The sequence below is a fragment of the Carassius gibelio genome, chromosome B11 (assembly GCF_023724105.1).
Source record: "Carassius gibelio isolate Cgi1373 ecotype wild population from Czech Republic chromosome B11, carGib1.2-hapl.c, whole genome shotgun sequence".
Lineage (NCBI taxonomy): Eukaryota > Metazoa > Chordata > Actinopteri > Cypriniformes > Cyprinidae > Carassius > Carassius gibelio.
The window spans coordinates 26,005,717-26,026,588 of record NC_068406.1 but is presented as its reverse complement, the minus strand read 5'-3'; the positions used below and the strand labels follow the sequence as shown (position 1 = coordinate 26,026,588).

The 20,872-nt window shown below is 36.1% G+C and overlaps 2 protein-coding genes across 7 annotated transcripts in view; one reads left to right on the top strand and one right to left on the bottom strand.

Annotated features, from left to right (window-relative positions):
- Window positions 1-20,872, top strand: part of LOC127967792 (microtubule-associated proteins 1A/1B light chain 3C-like) — a 207,145-nt gene that overhangs the window by 121,153 nt on the left and 65,120 nt on the right. The window lies entirely within an intron of this gene.
- Window positions 65-17,157, bottom strand: LOC127967794 (calcium-activated potassium channel subunit beta-2). Of its 5 annotated transcripts, none has more exons than XR_008155829.1 (3): window positions 14,959-15,186; window positions 2,423-2,536; window positions 65-1,199 (listed from the first exon to the last, which is right to left on the bottom strand). XR_008155829.1 is itself a non-coding variant. In XM_052568480.1 (3 exons), the coding sequence occupies exons 1-3, from the start codon at window positions 17,010-17,012 to the stop codon at window positions 1,022-1,024; spliced, it is 306 nt and encodes a 101-aa protein (XP_052424440.1). In that variant the 5' UTR covers window positions 17,013-17,157; the 3' UTR covers window positions 65-1,021. The 5 variants fall into 5 exon arrangements, 3 of the variants coding, with proteins under 3 accessions (XP_052424440.1, XP_052424441.1, XP_052424439.1); XR_008155830.1 differs by lacking the exon at window positions 14,959-15,186 and adding an exon at window positions 2,692-3,030; XM_052568480.1 differs by lacking the exon at window positions 14,959-15,186 and adding an exon at window positions 16,999-17,157.

Below are 20,872 nucleotides of genomic sequence, written 5' to 3'. Positions count from 1 at the left end.
TCATGTTTAGGGGCATTTCATAAATAAGTAAATAAGGAGAACAATATGAATATCTATCTATCTGTCTGTCTGTCTGTTTATCTGAAATGTAGAAATGATTTTCCTTGTTTTACATTTTTTAATTTAGAGTTAAGGTTTAATTAGAGTTAAAGTTAGAGTAAGAGTTGGAGTTATTTTTTTTATTTTTTTACTTTTTTTTTGGTTTGAATCAATTATAATGCAAAAATAAAGTCGCTCTATAGAAGTTTAGTTTACTTCTGCTTTCTTAACTTAGAAATTGTGAAAAGGATCTATAGCAGAAATTGCAAACATCTGTGGTGAAAATTAAATATGAATACATTAGTATATACATTTGTTTCTTCAATTTAGAGGTTAATTAGAGGTACTCTGTAGTTCTGGATGGTTAGACCAAAAAAATCCAAATCTAATTTTTTTTTATTTGTATGGGTTGTTTTTTAAATTTCTGGCAGTTTCATGGTTAACCATGGTTTTTCGCTGAGTGTGCCTTATTATTAATCAGAATGCATGAAACATGTTACATTTAGCATGAGCAGTTTTGGAATGAATTAAGTCAGAATGGTCTGACTTAAGCTTTGTGAATTTATGCTACATAAAATATATCTACATGAAACAAAAACCGCAGATGGACTGATTGTGGCTCTCTGACACTCTATAGCATTTGATTTGTTACCGCTGTAAACAAAGCAGTACTGCACTTTTAAACACTACATTAATATGTGTAAACATGAAGGTGAGGTGGAAAAAAATACCATCTAAACTTCTCTGAAGACAGTCATTTCCCCTCATATAAACTCCCACCCACAATTCAGTATTGGCCGATATTTTGTGCATCGTGAACAGTGGGCTTTCTCTGCCTGCTACAGTATTTTCTCCCCTTTGTGTTTGTCTTACTATTCAATTCAGCATTTGAATGGGTAGAAATTACTGAACGCCCCTTTTAATTCTGTGGTTTCGGTGTATTTTTGTGCAGTACTGTTCTTGAGAAGGTGTCTGGGCATCTTTACCTGTCTGAGTAAGAGCGCACCATTGTGATGCCTAACACAAAGTACATCATGGCAGAGAAAAGGATCATGCTGAGGCCTAAGAGAATGGCTCTGTCCTCTCCAGCCTTCAGCGCTGTGACTGTCCTCCTCTTCTCCAAAACATCATACTCACGAATCTTCTGATAAAAGGTCCTGCTAGAGTTACATAAGTCACAAGACACACAAAAGGGGAAAGGGGGGGGGTAGATTAATGAAGGCATGGTGTTTGCCAAACCTAATATAACAAGATTCATTTCATTAGTCCTTATCTCATTAAAAAACAAAACAAAACAAAAAAACAACACTATTTTAGACAAAGGATTTAGGTTAAGTTCAGAACTCCAATGACACACATATATCTGCTACTGTTATATATGCATAGTTAGTTCCTTTCCAAATATTTAGCTCATGATTCTTTAATCGTGCTTTGACAGCAGGTCATATTGCTTTTGAAGATTATGCATGGGTGTGAAGGCAAGCTATCTAACCTGTCTATCTTTATCAGTGACCTTTTGATAATTACTGTGATGTACAGTGGTCAAAAGCATTACAAATTTACAAGCCACTTCCTGTGATTAGTTTACGTCAGAATTAGTTTCAACATTAAAATTACATTGTCTGTTACTGTAAAATCCGTGTAAAACAGCAGTTATACTTAAAACTGCTAATAATAGTTAATGAATTTCCGTTCATTAAATAATCTCAGATGCATCAGTTCTAGAATGATGAGAGTAATTTTTATTAAGAAGAAGCTGCATGTTTTATAGGGATGCAAAGGTTGGCTGATTCAAGTTTTAATTTTGAATTTATTTTTAAAAAAGGGTTGTAAATGCAATGTCACTTTTTGTTAATTTCCTTACTTCTAAGCCATTCAATATTCAATTAAATCTTATTTTTAAATGCACTCCTAATTTAATAGCACTGTTAAATCTCAAAGTGATTATCATTTATTCTGTACAATGTTCCCTTTTAAACAAATGATTTTGTTTTTTTTTGTGATATTTTAAATTTATTTAGACAGATTAATTTAGAACATCATGTTACATGCACTTACTATTATAATAATAACAATAAATTATGCAAAATGACATGCAATTAACCTTAAGACAAATCCTAACGCTAACCATACCGGTAGTAAGTACATGTAATTAAATCATATTACTCGGTACTTAAATGTATAATTACACTTTAACAAGGACATCTTAAAATAAAGTGTAACCCTATTTTTTACTATTATGTTTATTACCATATTATCTGTACTTAAAATCAACATGAAATCAAACATGCAACCTCCTTACAGAGATCCTAGAAAATGATAGTTTAGCTTAGTGCTACACAGGTGGTCCAGTCAGTTTGTTAGTTGAGTCATTGTAGTTTACCTTCTCTCACTTCCTGATCCTTGAGCTCCTTTGCTTCCAGCCCACAGAAACATTCTAGCTATTCCAGTGTGTGCAGCTCTCTCTGAAGCACTCAAATAAGACTGCTGGGATGACCTGACGAGAAAAAAACACACTTAGTTTACCATGTGCTTCCCTCCACACAGGTTGATCTGCAAACTGCTCCCAGTGCGAAAAGATGAATGTGTTTTTTTTTTAAATATGTCCCCTGAAACTAACAGTCTTCAAAAAAGGTGAAATGTTACAACCACAGTATTAAACAAGTGACTTCATCATTCTGGACAAACGTAGAAAGTCCGAAAAGAGAATCCATCAGTCTTCAAACAGAAAAAGAAAGTTTCCATAATCCTCAGCAGCGAACAAAGTCCGTCTCATGTGGTTGGAACCAGTTCTCGATAAATAAATCTCACTCCAGGCACTGAACTAAGCATCTGCTCCTTCATTTCCTGCCTGTTGGTTTGGTATTGACTATTCATGGGCTGGCAAGTGGCAGGGTGGAAAATAATAATTAGAGTAGTGAGCAAGGAGAGGAGGACCATTCACGGCATTGATCCCTTCCTCCAGCCCCGACGGAGAGAGTGAGAGAGGAAAGAGAGAGGGAGTGCCGCTCAAAGCCTCCTCCTCCTCCTCCCATGCACCCTGTTGCTGATTGGTGTTGATGGAGAGTCCTGTAGCATCAAGGTGACACAGGTGTTTTGCGAATGACTGACTGCACACTTCTGCCCTCAGATGCTGTCCAGACTCATCACCCAGCCTGTTCTTTTCACAGAGTCTATCATGCGTTTAAATGTAAATCTGATGTGATGAGCTGAGCTTGTGTCATTTTGAAAAACTCAAATTATAATCAAGCACTTAGTGGGACAGTGTGCTAGACACTATCTATCTATCTATCCATCCATCCATCCATCCATCCATCCATCCATCCATCTATCCATCTATCCATCTATCTATCTATATCTAAAATCATAAGTCATTCAACCCCTAATATATATGTGTGTATATATAATGGTCATGCTAACCATTACTAACATTACTGGATCTTATATCAATGTATTTACCAGGTACTTCAGATCTTAAATCTTTGAAAATACATATACCGATGTACCAACTTGACTTATTGAGCAATTTCCAGGTTCTGGCTGACCTGCCCACAAAGGTACAGAGCAACATTTTATCTAAAATGTATGTCTGAAAAGCAACAGTGAGCAAATCTTTGCCCTGCAGTGGAGAGCTGTAAACGTCAACGATGGGAATATGCCACATATCATATTTGTGCGTGCTGACTCTCTTGCCTATGCTGAGTGGGCCGGAACACAGGGCGATGAATTAGATAAGAGTTAGACGCAGACAGGAAGCACTGACCCAAGGAAACCCATTGTCCCCACTGCACCTAAAAAAACAGCTGCCAAAAATGCCAGGGCAACGTGGCACCGAGAACCACAGGCAGTGTTTTTAATATAGAATGGCTGTCTTTAAAAAGCTTGGTATGGCCTTGACAGTTGTTGGTATTTGCCCTTCTGGTCACCTTAGCTGGGTAAGTAACGCCTTACAGGGGCCTTTTTTGTTGCAAAAAAACACAGACATCTGGCGTTCACCCAAAACAGCTGGAACGATCATCCAATGTGGCTGCGCATGATGGGATTTACTAAACCCATATTGTCACTGCAGTGATTTATGAGCCATTGTTGATACTCCACATTAGCTCGGTTGAAATAAAATCATGAAAAACAGTTTTCTTCCCCCTCCTAGTAGTGCAACAATAGTTCAGCCATTTTTAAAAAAGTCCAAAAGTTCCAATAGCTACTTCCAGTTTGTTCAGAAATTGATTCACTGATTTCCTGAAGTCCCTATGCTGCATTTTAGATATTTGTTTTGTAACATTATATATAGTCACAACCTAATATGTCACGCATACAGCGCTGGACATGGATAGACGTTCTGGTTCGCAAAACGAAGTACTTTAAAGGAATACCTTTAGTGTATTGCCGTTACTGTGGCAAGCAACCAACAACAGCACAGTTGAACCCTGCGCACATTTTTATACACTGAAAAAAAAATTATACTACTTTTTTTTAAGGTAAGTGGTTGCAAAAAATGTATTTTAGCTACATAAAAAAATATTGTTGAAAGTTAGTCAACTAAATTTGTTTATTTAAATGTAGCTAAAATACATTGATTGCAACCACTTACCTTAAAAAATTAAAACAAACGACAGTCAGTTTAAACTGAAGGTTGCTGGACGTGATATAATGTTCCTTACATCTTAGCAAATATCTAGTGGTCCATGGATATTGATGTGCAGCAAGGAATCATAGTTTCTGACATTTATATGTGCCTGATTTTGACACTGGGGAAATAAATCAAATAAAAAATTGCCTGTGAACGCATTTTGTAAAAACAAAATAGGTTGGTCTAAATCCGGGTCACTTATATCAATGTTATATATATCATCAAAAGTAGCTATATAGACCAAAATCATTGATTGTACCAGGCTGTAAATGTTTTTTTCTGCTGTAAAGTTGGGCATTTTTACATGGGAAGTCTATGGGACTCCCTTTTCTCCCTTTTGGAGCCAGCCTTTTGCTCCCTCAATGCTGTCTAAAAAATGCTAAGCTGTAGTACATGTCAGGAGATAATGATATATTCATAGTTTTGTATAAATTCTGTTTTAGTCATGCTTTTTCAAGCCATTTAGTATGTTAGACAACATGAGAATGTGTTTTTCCAGGCTGGGCTGCTCCTCTCTCTTCAGCTAAATTACATGCTAATGTTGCCTTCTGGAGGCCTGACACATGAAAATGATAAATAATTATTGCTCTTTCACATCACAACTGTCTGGATAAAGCCCAGGTGTCTCAGTGCAAACCACCTGAGAACTACAACCAGAGTTTAGTCCACTGCATTCAATTGCTTTTATTTAAAGCAAACATTTTCATCGATGTTTACATCTAAATTAATAAGTCGCATTATGCACCTTACTCAAAACACATTTCAATGACTTATTTCTCAATCTTTTTTTAAGATGTTTGTGGACTCGGGGTATAGGACGTCCCAGTTAAATGCATGTAGCTGCCTTTGCGTTCATTGTGTCTCATTAACAATGTCGCATTCATTAGCAATATGATCTCTGTTCACCCTTGTTATTTAACACATAATTACACACCTAATGTTGCATGAAATTATTGCTCTAATGACAAAAACAGAAGTGCACTCCAAAGGACAGGTTAAAGAAGAGCTAAATGAATTGTTCAGATCTGACTGAAACAATGTGTCAGTCACCGTGCACATAGAGATACCGTAGATATGCAATCAGTTGTCTCTTAGGACCAGAAAGACAATAATAATACAAACTATTGGATATTTTCACCTGGATAACAAGGTATGAAATAATATGTGACAAGATCACCTGTATTCCTATTTCACGCCTCTCTAGAATACTTGACTTTGATTTGTCATTCAGAGGTCAAGTATTTTACATTTTTGCCATTGTTAAACAGTCCGTCAATGCCGGAAGCTGAAATTAGCATGCTAATTTTGTATCAAACCTCCAAATCATTCTTTCTTGTTTCATATGAACGCAACTAGTGCTGTCATTATTATTTAAGTTACTGTAATTTTATTGCAATGTCGTTCTTGTTGATAAGCAAATTGTACTTTAACTCTATGTCGAGGTACTGATCACTCGATTTGGAAATGTCACCCAAAGATGGCAAAAACTGGTGAATCAATGGCCATTTACAGGGTTGGATAGATCATTTTTCATGCTAAAGCTGTATTCACTATTCGGTTATTGTTTCAGATCATGACAACTGTTTCTTTTTCTGCTAATTTACTGCTCTCATCAAGCAAACATAATTACCTTTTAATGGAGCATTTTCAGGTCTATTACTCTAATGAGATTTTTATTTTGGAGTCTTTCAGTGCTGCTGGCCAGAATTCGAACATTATCTAAACACATGCATATGGAATATAAATATGCCTTGTTTTGCACAGCAGATTAAAATGTGTGCAGACGAACTGGAGAGAAATTCACACATAGCAATAAGAGTGATTTATTATTCCTTAAACTGTATACATTTATGACATAAATATGTGAACTGAATCCAAAAAGCTGCGATAAGAAACCTAGACTTCATGACTATCCAAACTACCCAAGTCTATTTACAAAGCTGAATGAATTATTTACTACATATAAACTGCTCCTGAGGAAATTCCCTCACCGTTTACATTAAGAACAACCAGGGATATAAAGATGTTTTATATGGGGTCAATAAAACTGTTCAGAGGTAAATTAGGTTTATTTGGAGAGTGGCTTTCTCGGAAATTAGTATTGGATCTTCTGGCATGACACATCACATCATTGCATTGGATAACAGCAATGGTGGTTGTAGTTTTAATTGTACATTCAACACTCATCATAGATCATCAGAGAAAATAACATCCCAGAGCTTTGAGACCAATAAATGTTTCCAGAAATTGATGCTCTAGATGTTCGGGTTGATTGTCTTGGAGACAGCCAATATGATTTGGATATCTCTGCTGTGTAATTGATAGTTGTATTAAGATTCCAAAATTAGCACCCAACAATGCCAAATGAGAGTTAAAATGGGTTTAGCAAGTAAATAAATCTATTAGCAGCCAGTTGGTAAGGAAAACATAATGCACTGCATAGAACAACTCTTAAAAATGATATTCTGACTAACTATTAATAATAATAATCATTTTATTTTATTATTTTATTTATCTAATTCTAAAATTTGCTATATATCACTTTATTAAACCTGGAACACAGATTTTTATTTTTCAAAAAAAAAAAAATAGCAAAATACAAAAATCAATATGGCTGACAAATAATTGCTCCGTAACCTTTTTATTGGAATTACCAAATTTACTGTATGAAAATACAGTGTGCAATTTTTATAGCAAAGCATGTGCCACTTAGTGATTAAATGCCCAAATGACAAACAACAGTACATGATAAATTAATGAAAGGCCTTCACGGTACCACAAAGAAAGAGTCGACTCGAATCATTGAAACGAGTCATTTTTAAACATCAACATGAAACATTAGCATATTGCCCGCCCACTTGTTGATCTTTTCTCATTGGTCTGAATCAAAATGCTAATGCATTCTTTGAAACTAGATGGCTCTTTTGAAGCAAAAAATAATGGTTTCCCCGGTAACGCTGCACACAGGGCAGCACTGTGCTCACAACCACTGCTTTATCAGGCATCACATGATCCAATGGACCAATCACAAAAGATTAGCGTCACGCAAAGGAGGGGTTTGGAAAATGAATCATTGAGAGAATTGTTTAGGAGTCTTTAAGCTAATAACGTAAAAATAAATGCATAAGACAATGAAAGTGTTTTTTGACCTTGTGTTGACGGGGACTCCCAAAACTAAAATATGAACATTTCATTACCCATAATAGGGGCACTTTAAACTAAAAAATGAAAGTAGAATATATGAAAATAAAACAAGTTAAATATGAATAAAAACTAAAATAACATCTCATTTATAAAACGCAATATAAATTAATGGATGAATGAACGAACAAACTGATTGATAGGAAACAAATCAATGCACTCTTTAGTATCAGGTGCATTAGTCCGAGCAGCTGAGGATACTCCTGTGTTCAGAAGTGTCTCCTGTGACGCAGATGGTATCGGTCTGAGGGGCTTTGTGTATCCTGAAGACTTTGGTGTTGGAAGGTCAGCGTCTCTTTCAAGGCTCCACAGCAGATGCAGTCTGACATCACCACAGCAATACAGACACATGCTTCACATTGTACAATGTGAAATTTACAGCCATCGCCGCCACGATTAGCTTTAAAAGTATTTGTAGGAAGAACCAGGGGGTCTGGAATCCTGTGCCGGTGGGTGTGTTTGATGAGCAAGTGCTGCTGAACTGGGCTGGGTTGTAAATTTCGGTTGAAAAGTGTCTTCGCTTGGCGTCAGTGTTATTGTGTCACGACAGGGCAAACGGGTCATTTGCAGAGCTGTGTGTTGAAAAGATGGTGTCTAGATGATAACATTTATTACCCAAGTAAACACATCCAAGGAACTGCCTTACTCACTTTAGGAACGTGGTATTTCAAGTGTGACACCAGCTGGATGCTATTTTAGGATCCTGATTCAAGAAGAGCAGAATTTAGATGAACACGGTGATAAGTGTAATTATTAAACATGCCCATGGGTCAGTAAGATTATTATTTTTATTTTTATTTTTTTATTAGAAATGTTTCTTGAGCAACAAATAAAGGATAAAGTGACAATGAAGAATGGATTAATGGTTGCTAAAAATTCAGCTTTGCATCACAGGAATAAATTACATTGTAAAACATATTTGAATAGAAAATCGTTTTTAAATTGTTCCAATATCTCATCATATTAGTTTTTACTGTATTTTTAAATAAAAATCCAATAAAAACTTATCATGGTTTCCACAAAAATATTAAGTGGCACAACTGTTATAGAAATTCACAATATAAATGTTTTTACTGTATTTGTGATCAAACAAATGTAGCCTTGGTGAGCATAAGAGATATCTTTCAAAAACATTTAAATAAATATTACCAACCTCAAACTACAAAACTGTATTTTGATTGGGAAACAATCAAAACACTCTTAGAAAATTAATCAGAGGGTCTATTAAACCGTTCTGAGGTGCGTTTCCCAAAAGCATAGTTGCTAACCTGTTAGCAACTTAGTTGGTTGGCAATGGAAAATTGTATTACTTAGTTAACTTAGTGTAACTTAGTTAGCAACTATGGTTTTGGGAAATGCTCGCCAGCTCAATATTGCAACAGAAATCTTCGTTATTTCTCGGGAACACATTGTAATTTTTCTGAAAAGCTACTGTATGATTGATTATGCTGTCAGGTCAAGAAACTTCTTTCTTGTTCTCAAATGCACATCATTCTCAAGTGTACTCTCACATCTCAAATGTGCTAATAGATGAACCAATGGTCCTCACCCTGAATTGGTACATCAAGAAGAAACCCATATTTGCTGATGTTGTACATTGTGTTCTGATGTCCCTGCTCACTTGACAAATAAAATTCATCATACTTGATTACACCTACCAAAGACACCAGCTTCAGGTCAGGTTGCAAATATTTGCACAGCACTGAGAGAGTCGCAGCTAATTTCCTTTTTCCACATCAAGACTATAAATCCTTCGACTGTATTTCAAGCTGTTTGTCTGTTGCTCTGCATTTAGAAATACCTGAAATCACAAAGGCTTCCCCGGCAGGTATGACAACCGTCGCATTCAGCATCAACCATAACACGAGGCCAAGCGTACGCCAGCAGATTATTTAACAAAGCAGACTGACTGGCCGTGAGAGATTGACGTGCCACTCTTAGGGAGAGCACAGCCCGTCCGTCTGTCAATACCGTTTCAAGTGAGAAAGCGGAGTGCTTTCGACAGCAGCCATCAATTGGTGAATGTAAAACTTGCTGTTTTCCTCCAGCTCTGCCGCTGGTCAGAGATCCAGTCAGCAGTCTGTTAATCACACTCACTCAGGCCCAGCGAGACAGCCGCAGCCGCAGGGTAATGACACCTAAACAACAGGGATAAATCACAGAGCAGGGCCCACGACACCAGCACAGGAAACAAGTCATGCTGCTAAAACTGAACACAACCAGGAACTGATAGGATATCGGTTTTGCACTCAATTATAGTGCACTCAGATGTGGTTGCTTGCTGTAACGTACTGTATTCAAAGTTTTTATTAGGACAGTCAGTTGATTAAAAATGTAACAAAATTAATTGATATACTGATTAAGTAATCAGTTTAATAATAAGTAATTACTGTACAAAAGTTGGGGTTGGTAAGATTTGATGTTTTGAAAAGAGTTTCTTATATTCACCAAGGATAATTTAATTAAAAACAAAAAACAGTAAAATAACTATTATTGTAAAATGTTATAACTTCTTTAACAGTTGTAGAGTGTATATATATATATATATATATATATATATATATATATATATATATATATATATATATATATATATATATATATACACACACACACAAAAAATGTAATATTTTAAATAACACACAATTTTTAAAAATACGTTAAATAATGTATTATCGTTTCCACAAAAATAAAAGTAAGTAAATAAAAGTTAGAACAATTCACAATAATAATGTTTTTATTGTATTTTTGATCAAATAAATGTAGCCTTGGTTAGCATAAGAGACATATTCAAAAAAAGAAAAAAAAGAAGAAGAAATATTACCAACCCCTTACTTAAAATCTGTATATTGATTGGGGAACAATCAAACATGCTGGAATGAAAAACTCTTGGAAAATTTTCTAGAGGGTCTATTTAACGATTCAGATTTTAAATTGACAAACCAAATTTCTGCATATCCAAATTTTACAGTACCATTGCAAAAATATCCTATTTGCTATCAGACATGATTGTATTTTTAAGGAGGTGTATGCCATGTAAAATAAAAGTATTTTTTTTTTTTTTTAAAGGTCCCATTTATATTAAAAAAAAGTAATATGGATGATTAATCAAAAGAATGAGTGCACCTTTCAGTTACCAGGTATCATAGATTTGCATGTCTGATATGTTTGAATCATGTCAGAACACATGCAGATTACTGCAATCAGAGTTCGCCTACAGTCGATAAACATATTCCCTCCATTAGTTGCTCTTTTCTGAACAATCAAGCCTAAAATCTAAAATAGAATCGTCACATTTAACGATCAGCAGCTTTTCAAAGTCTTGCTTTGAAGTCTTGCATCACCACTTCTGTACATGTAGCAGCCAAAAAGCCTAACTTTTCTCTGCTGTAGTGGATGTCCTGTTTGTCCTCTGGCCCTGTTTGGACTTTAGAGAGTTTTTATTGTGTAAAAGCTGGTTTAGCGAGACCAATGCTTTAAATCAATGCTATTAAATGACAGTGTAAAACAGAAAAAGAGAGAACTCTCCCCAAAATGTAAAACTCTGTTATACTCGCATTTTGTTCCAAACTTGAATGACTTTCTTTCTTCTGTAGAACACAGAACACTGTCTGTAGAAGACATTTCATAGAATGTCTGAGCTGCTTTTTTCAGACCAATCACTTTGCCTAAAAAAATATAAAAAAATTCACCATATATCGCAAATTCTTTCATTCCAAAACAATTTCAACTGCTTATTCAAAGACACTTTTACAGGAATAGGATAGCTGGATAAATTGTGGTTTAGCAGATTTACATAATACACCTTTTGCAACGTTACAAGTATTATTCCTTGACAATACACAGTTTAATACAGTATGTCGGACTAATAACTAAATGAGTAAAAACCTTGTGTAAACACAGCAATGAGCTTATAGCTGACAAGTCAAACACACATGAGGCTAATAACCCCTTCTGGATCATTGTCACACACTCCATAACATCACCACGCCATTGTGTTTCACATCAGCCAGCCGGACTGAATCGTGTTATGTAACTGTCCTGTTTGTCTTAGCAGTCACTCTTCATTCAAAACCATTTTAACCCCAGTAAAGGTCACTTCATCGCATCGGTTGAAGGTAACCCTGTAGCCATCTGCGTGCTGCTATTGAAAAATTCTTCTCGTGTCTGGACAAACGACGGCAGGCGAGAAGCACGTAGGTCTTAAAGAATGCTCATCTGCTTTGTGCAGCTTGTAGTGTGTTTCTCTAGGGGCCCAGAAACGCCTGTCCCCCGCAGATCGTGTAACCTAAGATGAATAAATGTGCCTGTGCACTTGCTGTCTCATAAGAGCCCAGAAGATTTCTGGGAAGTCAGGTGTCACGCTGGGCTTTCTGCTGCTGTCAGAATCTGAAATCATCTAGCTACATACATGCTTTTCCCGATATATCTGCGCAGAGTAGCGTGTCAACACTTAGAGGACCTCTACTGACAAGTCCTCGCCGGGTCAGGTGGAAATTTCTGACTGAGTACACACTTAGCTTTTTATGTTCCAACATTTTGGCCCAAGGTCAAAATAATTATAGCGTTCTGTTGATCAATGGGTCTCCGTTTGAGCTCGCAAATGCACTGGGGTATGGAAAATTACACGGCTTAAAACTCAACAACAGTGCCAGCTTCAAGCAAAACAATATCATTTGAGCTTGTGTTGTTGAAAGCCCATGTGCTGCGTGGTCAAACAATGTCATTTGTCAAAGTTTCTTGTCCCTGCTGTGACTGTAGAAAAGAAGACAACAAGTTGAGGGTTATTTGTACTTGTTTAACCTTAGTTCACATGTTTACGTATTGCCCAAAATTCCCCAAACCACAAAAAGCGACAAAGTGTGGGAATGAGCTGCTGTGTTTTGTGAGCAGAGCTGCTTGGCATCAGCTGGCGCTTCAAAGCGGCCTGTGTCCATCCAGACAAAGCATTGGCTGTAATAAAAGGCTCAGCTAATTTAAATTTGCTTAGCTGATCAAAGCGTGACTTTTTATTACGATGAGGACAGTGAGGTCATGATATTGGGGATTTGCACCTCTTGAAGACGCAGCACACTGTATTTCTGTCATGAGATCATGTGCCACAAAGGAACGAGGGTCATCTTGTGGTCATTCGAAAGTTTTTTCCTTCTTTCTGTCTGCTGTAATTTATTGTCATTCTGTCTGATATTTTGATTTCTGTTGACTGTTTTGTCATTCTGTCTGTGTCTGTCTATCATTCTGTCTGTCTTTTGTTCTAATTTTGTTCTGTCTATGAACTATTTGAGATTCTATCTATGTGTCTGTCATCTTGTTGTCTGTCAATAGTTTGATCGTTTTGTCTGTTTTGTTGTCTACTGATCGTTTTTATCATTCTGTCGTTGCATATATCTGTCTGTCGTTTTATTCTCTATGATTGTTTTCTCATTCTATTTGTCTTTGTCTATCTGGTCGGTCTGTCTGTCTGTCTGCCTAATATTCTATCTATGTGTCTGTCTGTTCCCTCTCTAGCCTTTACTTATTTGAACAATGCCTGAAACTTGGTATTGCGAGCACTTCCTGTCTGTTTGCCTCTTTAAGAAGAATCACTTTATGTATTCCCCAATTGTAGGCCGCTTTGGATAAAAGCTTCTGCAAAATGACTAAATGTAAGTGTCTGTCGATAATTTGTTGTTCTGTCTGTCTGTATATCTGACTGTGGTTTTATTCTGTTGATTGTTTTGTCAGTCTGTCTTTCTTCCTGTCTGACATTAAATCTATCCGTCTGTCATTTTGTTGTCTATTGATAGGTTTTCTGTCTGTCTGTAGTTTTGCTGGCTGTTGATCGTTTTATCATTCTCTGTCGTTTCGTTTCGTCATTCTTGCTGTCTGATGTTCTATCAGTCTGTCTGTTTGTCAGTTGTTCTGTCTTTCGTTTTGTTGTCTATCGATCAATTTGTCACTCTGTCTGTCTGAATCTATTGTTCTGTCTGTTGTTCTATCAAATGTTCTATGTTCTATCTCTCTGTATATCTGGTCTGTTTTAGTCTGTTGTTGTTTTTATTTTTTAATAAAACAAATTTTTCAAAATTTTCAGATTTTTAGTTGCACTGCCAACATTTCCCCCAGAAAAAAATTACTATAAAATAAATAGTAATTATTAATGCATTTAAATTATGAGTGAATTTTAATGGGCAACTTTCTATTTTATTCTAACATTATATCCATCATTGTCTCTATCATTTAATTACAACTGAAATCTCTGTATTGATATCATTCAGTAGTCCCTTTAACTTTGCCAGGGTCATGTGCAAACGAATCATTCAACCTCAAATCTAAACCCATGGTGCATCTGTTGTCTTTCAAGTTACATTGACTCACAGCCAGTTAGAAACCACGATGTAGCCGTGACACACCCCTGAGCGAGCGCCTCTGTCTCCCACGTGTGCAAGGTGCTAATGGGGTGCTAGTGGCTTTGCTGCCTGCTGGCTTGGGATCTGATATAGTAGCTAAAAGCGTGCTCTAGCTGAAGGTCAGCTGGTGGGCCTTTACCAAATACAGGTCAAGAGGTCAGGGCAGGAATACACATGCCCTGTTGCTACAGCTGGATGATGAATGAACGATCATCTAAACACAAATATACCAACATAACAGTGAGGAAATATATGATAAACTAGTATCTTTGAACTTCTTGATGCTACTCTTAATAAATCAAGGGGAAAAAGCAACCAAACACAGCCCTGTCGCTTAAAGGGTCTGCTGTAATAGTAAAGCAATCCCATCTGTTTGCAAAGACTTGAAAAAAGTTTAATCAACAAGCAAGACGTGACTTTAACAGGAAATGAAGGCTAACGCCTCAGTGTCTCAAGGCTAGAAGTTCAATTTCTGTGGATATTTACTCAAGCGCTTTATCTTTATCTTTTTTTTTCCCCCTTTCTGTAACTGGCACAGTTATTTCCCCTCACACAAACCGTCACCCACTAAATCAAATGTATTTTATAGATCTTTGAAGAAACATCTAAAAGTCTAACTAACAACTTATTCTATAAAAAGCATTAGTGTATCATGAATCAAACCCCGTAACGCATTTGACAGACATAAATCATGTCTACCTTCAGGTGTCTTTGTTCCTTCTGGATTACCTGGCCGATAATCCAATTCCCAGCAGGCAGTTGTGTCTGTCAGAGGCAGTTGAAACTTTTCTGCAGATGTTCTATTGGTTAAGCCTGTTTGCAAGGAGCACTATTAGTGAGAGAGACTTGCTAACTCTGAATGTAAGCCCGTGTGCTCAAAATGTTTCAGATAGCTGCTGGTGCAACAAGAGTGACAGGCACAATAGACTCACTTGCTCTCTCATGCTTAACATTTGTTGACTAGTGTCTGCACGTGGACATACACACCGATGACAAAGAAGCACTTGAGAGTAATCATAGTACCATAGCACTGAATTATTACTATATTCAAATACTATGGGTATTGACATGGTACTTCAAGGTAAAGCAAAGAATACAGGTGAATTACAATAGTAAACTACAAAGATTTTTCAAAAATATCTTTTTGTTTTAGTTTTTTGTAAAGAATGAAGAATTTTATTCAATAGGCAGGCATGCATGAAATTGTTCAAAAGTAATCAGTATAATGTTACCATTTTTTCTGTTTCAAATAAATATTGTTCTTTTAAATTTTCTGTTCATCCAGGAATCGTGACAAAAATGTATCATGGTATCCACAAAAACAATAATAAACAATAAGAAATGTTTCTTGAGCATCAAATCAGCCTATTAGAATGATTTCTGTAGGATCGTGTGACACTGCAGACTACTAAAAAGACAACTAAATTGTCAATCTCAAATCTGCAGTTTCACTTTCTTTGCTACATCCTATTTATGGTTGCTGATCTTAAATATTAACAATACAATTTAAACAGTGCTTTGTTATATTCTGTTTTATGTTGGGAATTTAAAAAAAAAACTATATAAAGCTGTAGACGTGATTTGAGAAAGTAAAATGCACAAATTGATAAAAAAAAAGGAGAAAATTTAAATACACACATTTTCATATATTTGTAGTATTTATTTTCCAAAATTGAGAGCCAAAGCTGATTAGTTTTTTTGTGAAACTTGAGCCATCTAGTGTTAGAGACCTTAAGTTGCACATACTGTACTGTCACAAACAGCTTTCATAATCCCTTGAAAGTGGCCTCATCATGAGCTAAAATAGTAGTGAAGCTACCCACTTTCATAACTGTAAAATGCACGTGTTTGTGGGGTTGAATTTGAAAATAGTGAAAAAAATATCAAACAGCCTCATCAATGATTCCAGACCATCTACAAATGAACCTAGACCACCTGCGGGTGATGGATTTATAGATTGGAAACTACTGAGCCAAGCATGTTTGAAGCATCATATTAGCATAGGTACAGTGTTTGATCCACAGAGATTCTAATGTGCTATATACTGTTCTTCCCATTTCTACAGTCCTCGATGTTAACTTTCCTTAGAACTGAACTGACAGACACACTTGAGTACGAGATCATCTGAGAAGCCCTGCTTTACATTAAACTTCCTTTAGCTAACATTGCATTAACATTAATAATGAGCACTATTTATTAATCTGTGTTAATGTTAGTTAATAAAATACAACTGTTCATTGTTATTTGTTTTAGCTCGGGTATGCATGTTAACATATGAAACTTTTACATTTAATAATGTATTAGTAAATGTTGAAAATAACATTAATGTTAATCAGTGCTTTAGATTTATTATGGGTTTAACATACTTTAAATGTACTTTCTGTTTTGACATGCAGTTACATAATACACATTGGCAACCCTGTTTTATGTAGGCCCACCCACTCAAGCATTTCTGGTGATTAAAACTGCTTCATCTGTTTAATCAAACTTTTGTGTATTTCTGTCTTTGACTCATAACACTATTTTCTCAATTTAGCAAAAATGTACTTAAATAGAAAAAAACATGCAATATCCTCTGAATTGATTTGAAAAACCACTCCCTTAATCATCACCAGATAAAAGAGTGAAAACTTGGATACTCAAAATAAGTACAAAAAAGTAAATTTCCCAGGATTTGAGAGATAGTGAGTGAAAGAGAGAGTGGGGAAAAAAAAATACTGAATGGGAAAATCACCTTACCCCTGTTCTCTCATAGGTCCTTTTATGTATTTTTCTTGCTGTGCAGTGTTGTTCTCTGACGGAGCACTTTGTGTTGGTCCCAGGAGGGAAGAATTGAAGGAAGTATGTAACACTTCCGTCAGTTCTGATAGAGTGAGAGCAGCTGCTCTGGGAGCCACAGACTTCACTTCTGAACAATAGTCTACATCAACAAAAATACACGTCTGCGCAGGGACTTCAATCCTTACAATTGGCCTTGATGTCTGGAGAGGTGTGTTTTGGGGTTCTTCCGCCCATATTCAAGTACAGTCACATGTTTGCAAGAATGAATGAACATAGGCCTAACCAATGGGAGTAATTACAAACTAGGGCTTTATGTAATTATTTGACATATTTATAATATTAATTAATATTTATAATAAATAATTAATTCAATGCTACAGTTAATCAATGAAATACTATCCAAATGCAGTTCAGATTAAAAAAGATGGCTTGGTTTGGTTATTTTGCTTTACAGCTGATAATCACAGTAATCCACATGACTCCAGTCCATCTTGTGAAGTAAAAAGCTGCGTTTTTGTAATTAATAAATTCATTAAGGTGCTTAAATTTTAAAATGAAGCATTTTACCATAATCCATCAGTTTTTTAATATAAACACATCTTTTTGCTTTACATGATGTTAATTGATGGACTGGATACATGTAGATTACTTGTGGATTATTTTGATGTTTTTATCAGCTGTTTTGACTCTCATTCTAAGGGCACCCATTCACTGCAAAGTATTCATTGGTGAGCAAGTGATGTAATGCTACATTTCTGTTTGGCGGCTAAATGTCTATGTACATTCAGCCACTAGGTGGCTCTGTTCACACAGAAACCTAGTCAAGTTCATGTTTACATCCTCTTTCTTCATCTGTCTGTCTCTATTTATCTCCATGTTCCCTTGGCATTGGTCTGCAATTTTAAAAAGCTACAAATTTAAGATTAATACAGCCAGTTCTAACGTCGAAAAGGACTAATGCTTTTGAAAAATGGGCCGTTTGAAACCACTGTAGTTACACAGTCAGAAAAGATAATAACCAAAAACAGCATTCAAGTAGAACCTTTATTTATGCCAACATCAAACTAATTTAATAATTTCCTTAAATCATCTCTAGCCTGACTTTTTTCCTAGTAATTTAAAAGACTAAATACAGTAAAATGGAGCTGTATGTAGTATATTTAGTATATATGGGCCGACCGCTGGGTTTCTCAGGGGGAGTTTGTCTCAATCTATATGACTGACTCAATCAGGTTCTGTAGTGTGCCCTGCTGCATCAGGAGGGGGGAGCCCTGCTAACCTGCTACTTATATTACACATTCACTTAGAATAAATTACATCGTAGCGGCTGCGTACCCAAGAGAACGAGCGATAAATCTCAAGGGTGCATTGTTTAATTGGTGCAATCTACGATATTCTTGCAAAGTGCTGCATTCATACCCGCTATAGATAATGGAGCTCCGTGGGGGTCTTTAATCGAAGGGATTAATCAATCGTTCCAGACTGAGAGGAACAAGGAGTGTGTTGTAGGAAGAGAGATGGAGTGGGGGTGGGGAAGATAGGATCAATCCGTTTAGACCTGTCTTTACTCATCCTGCCTGCAGTCTTCCAGCCTAGAGCGGGAAAGAGCCACTATCTACAAATCCCACCAGACTCCCAACCACATAGGACGGCTAAAAATAGCCCGCTGATTTGACACATGCAAAGGCTTTACAGCAAAATCTGAGCTCAGTCCATATGAGCTGATATGGATATGATCTCATCCTGTCACACCTGAGAGATCAGATCACGTCTTGCAGTCGTGTGCCTGAACATGTTAGCATTAATATACAATCAGACTGTAAAAGTGCTGCTCATAGGCAGGTGAATGTAACGCTGGATCATGTGAAGGAGGATGGGACTCTGCTAATGTGTCGTCAAGAAAGGAGACAGAGAAATGTAAGAGAGCGAGAGCTGCCACACAGTGAATTAAAGTGGCAATAGTCCAAGGAGAGAATAGTAACTTCTAGATACGTAGTTACAGCATAACAACCACAACTCGATAGTTTCTTGCCTCTGCAAAATCATTAATAGGATGTTTGGGTATACTCGTTGAAGCATTCTGGTTTTTGCTAGGGCATTCTTTAGATATTATGATCACTTGGGTGTTCTGGTTAGGTGCTAGGTGGTTGCTAGACTATTTTGGGTTGTAATTAAGGTATTGTCGTCTCTAGGGTGTTGCTAGGGTGTTCTGTGTGGTCGCTGATATGAGTTTTGGGTGGTTTCTCTGTGCTTTTCCAGGGTTTTTTGAGTGCTAGCTACTAGCTAGAGCATCATTAAGACAGTATGGTCTCTATGGTTTTGCTAGAACACTCTGGGGCTGTATACAAAATCACCCCCTATACCCTCATTCACTATTACTTAAATTAGGTCACTAATTCAGTTTACTTGAAGGAGTTAATGAAAATGAGTGAATTCGGTGCTTGCTGTTTAATAATCATTTGAAGCTGGCAAAAAAATTCAGCTTGTGACTATTACAGTGCATTATGGGTATTCTCTAGCTACTAAATGTGCACTAGTTTTACTCTCATTTTTGCAGTGCATTGTGGTATTGAATGAGTGAACTCATGAACATCCACGATGGTTTAGATACGAGTACAAGTGCCCTATTTAAGAGTGTAGTGGGCGATTTCAGATACAGCCTGGTTTCAGGTGACGGTCACTAGGGTGTTGCTGAGGCACAGAAGTTCAGTGTTGGGTGTGACACAATATTAAGTTACTGTAATTAAATTACTTATCCACTGAAACAGTAAAGTAAGGGATTACTGCTTATTTGTAGGTAATTTAATTACAGTTACCTATAAAGTACTTGCGTTACATACAGTAAATAATTTAAACAGCTCTAAAATCAATATTGAACATTTCTAAAGATAAAACTGAATGGTGCATCTTTAACCCTCTGCGCGCCATCATGTTCACTTTCAGTTCTTCCTGATTCATAGAGAAACCTTAAATACTTAGATACAGATAAGACTAAAATCTCTTATTTGTGTACACTGACAATAACAACAAGACACTGTGCTTTTGTAAAATATACAAAACAAACGGTGCACTTTCTGCCGTCTAGGTCTCAGTGAGCAACTTTCTACATGTCACAAACTCAGCGAATATTTGACACAGACATGAGAAATATTTCTATAGAAAGCTTGTGTCTACTTTTAAATTAAAAAAGTCAAATCGAAAATGAATATTATCTGATTATGTAATCTGTATGAAACTAAAGCGAGGTACAGAGCTCATTATATGCAGTCACCTGCACGCAAACACATATGTAATTTATTCTTACCTACATTGACATGTTATCATTACATAAACCTGTACGGATTTTATTAGTTGGGCTTTTCCTGAACATTTTGCCAAACTGAAATGTGTTGTTTAACTTTTCTTTAGCTTTTTTGTTGTTCAGATAGGCTATGCTGTTGAGTATTTTCCTATTTGTTAACCAAAGAAGGTTATATTTTTTATAAAAGGGTAAACTTTTATATTCTATTCTTCAAAACTATTCTATGTTTGACTCAGATTGAAAGAAAAAAATTAAATTTCTTTTAAGGTTTATAGGGATTTTAAGATGTAGCCTAATTCACGATTTGAACGTATCGAGTAACTAAGTTACTTTTCTAACAGAGTAATTATTAAATTAATTGAAATACAATATTGATGATGTAATAAGTAATAGTAATTAATTTCTTTTTGAAAGTAACTTACCCAACACTGCTCAGGTTATTTTCTAGGCGCTGTGATGGTTTTTTTTAGGTCGTAGCTAGGGCGTTGTTAAGATATTATGGTCACTATATGATGTTGCTAGGGCATTTTG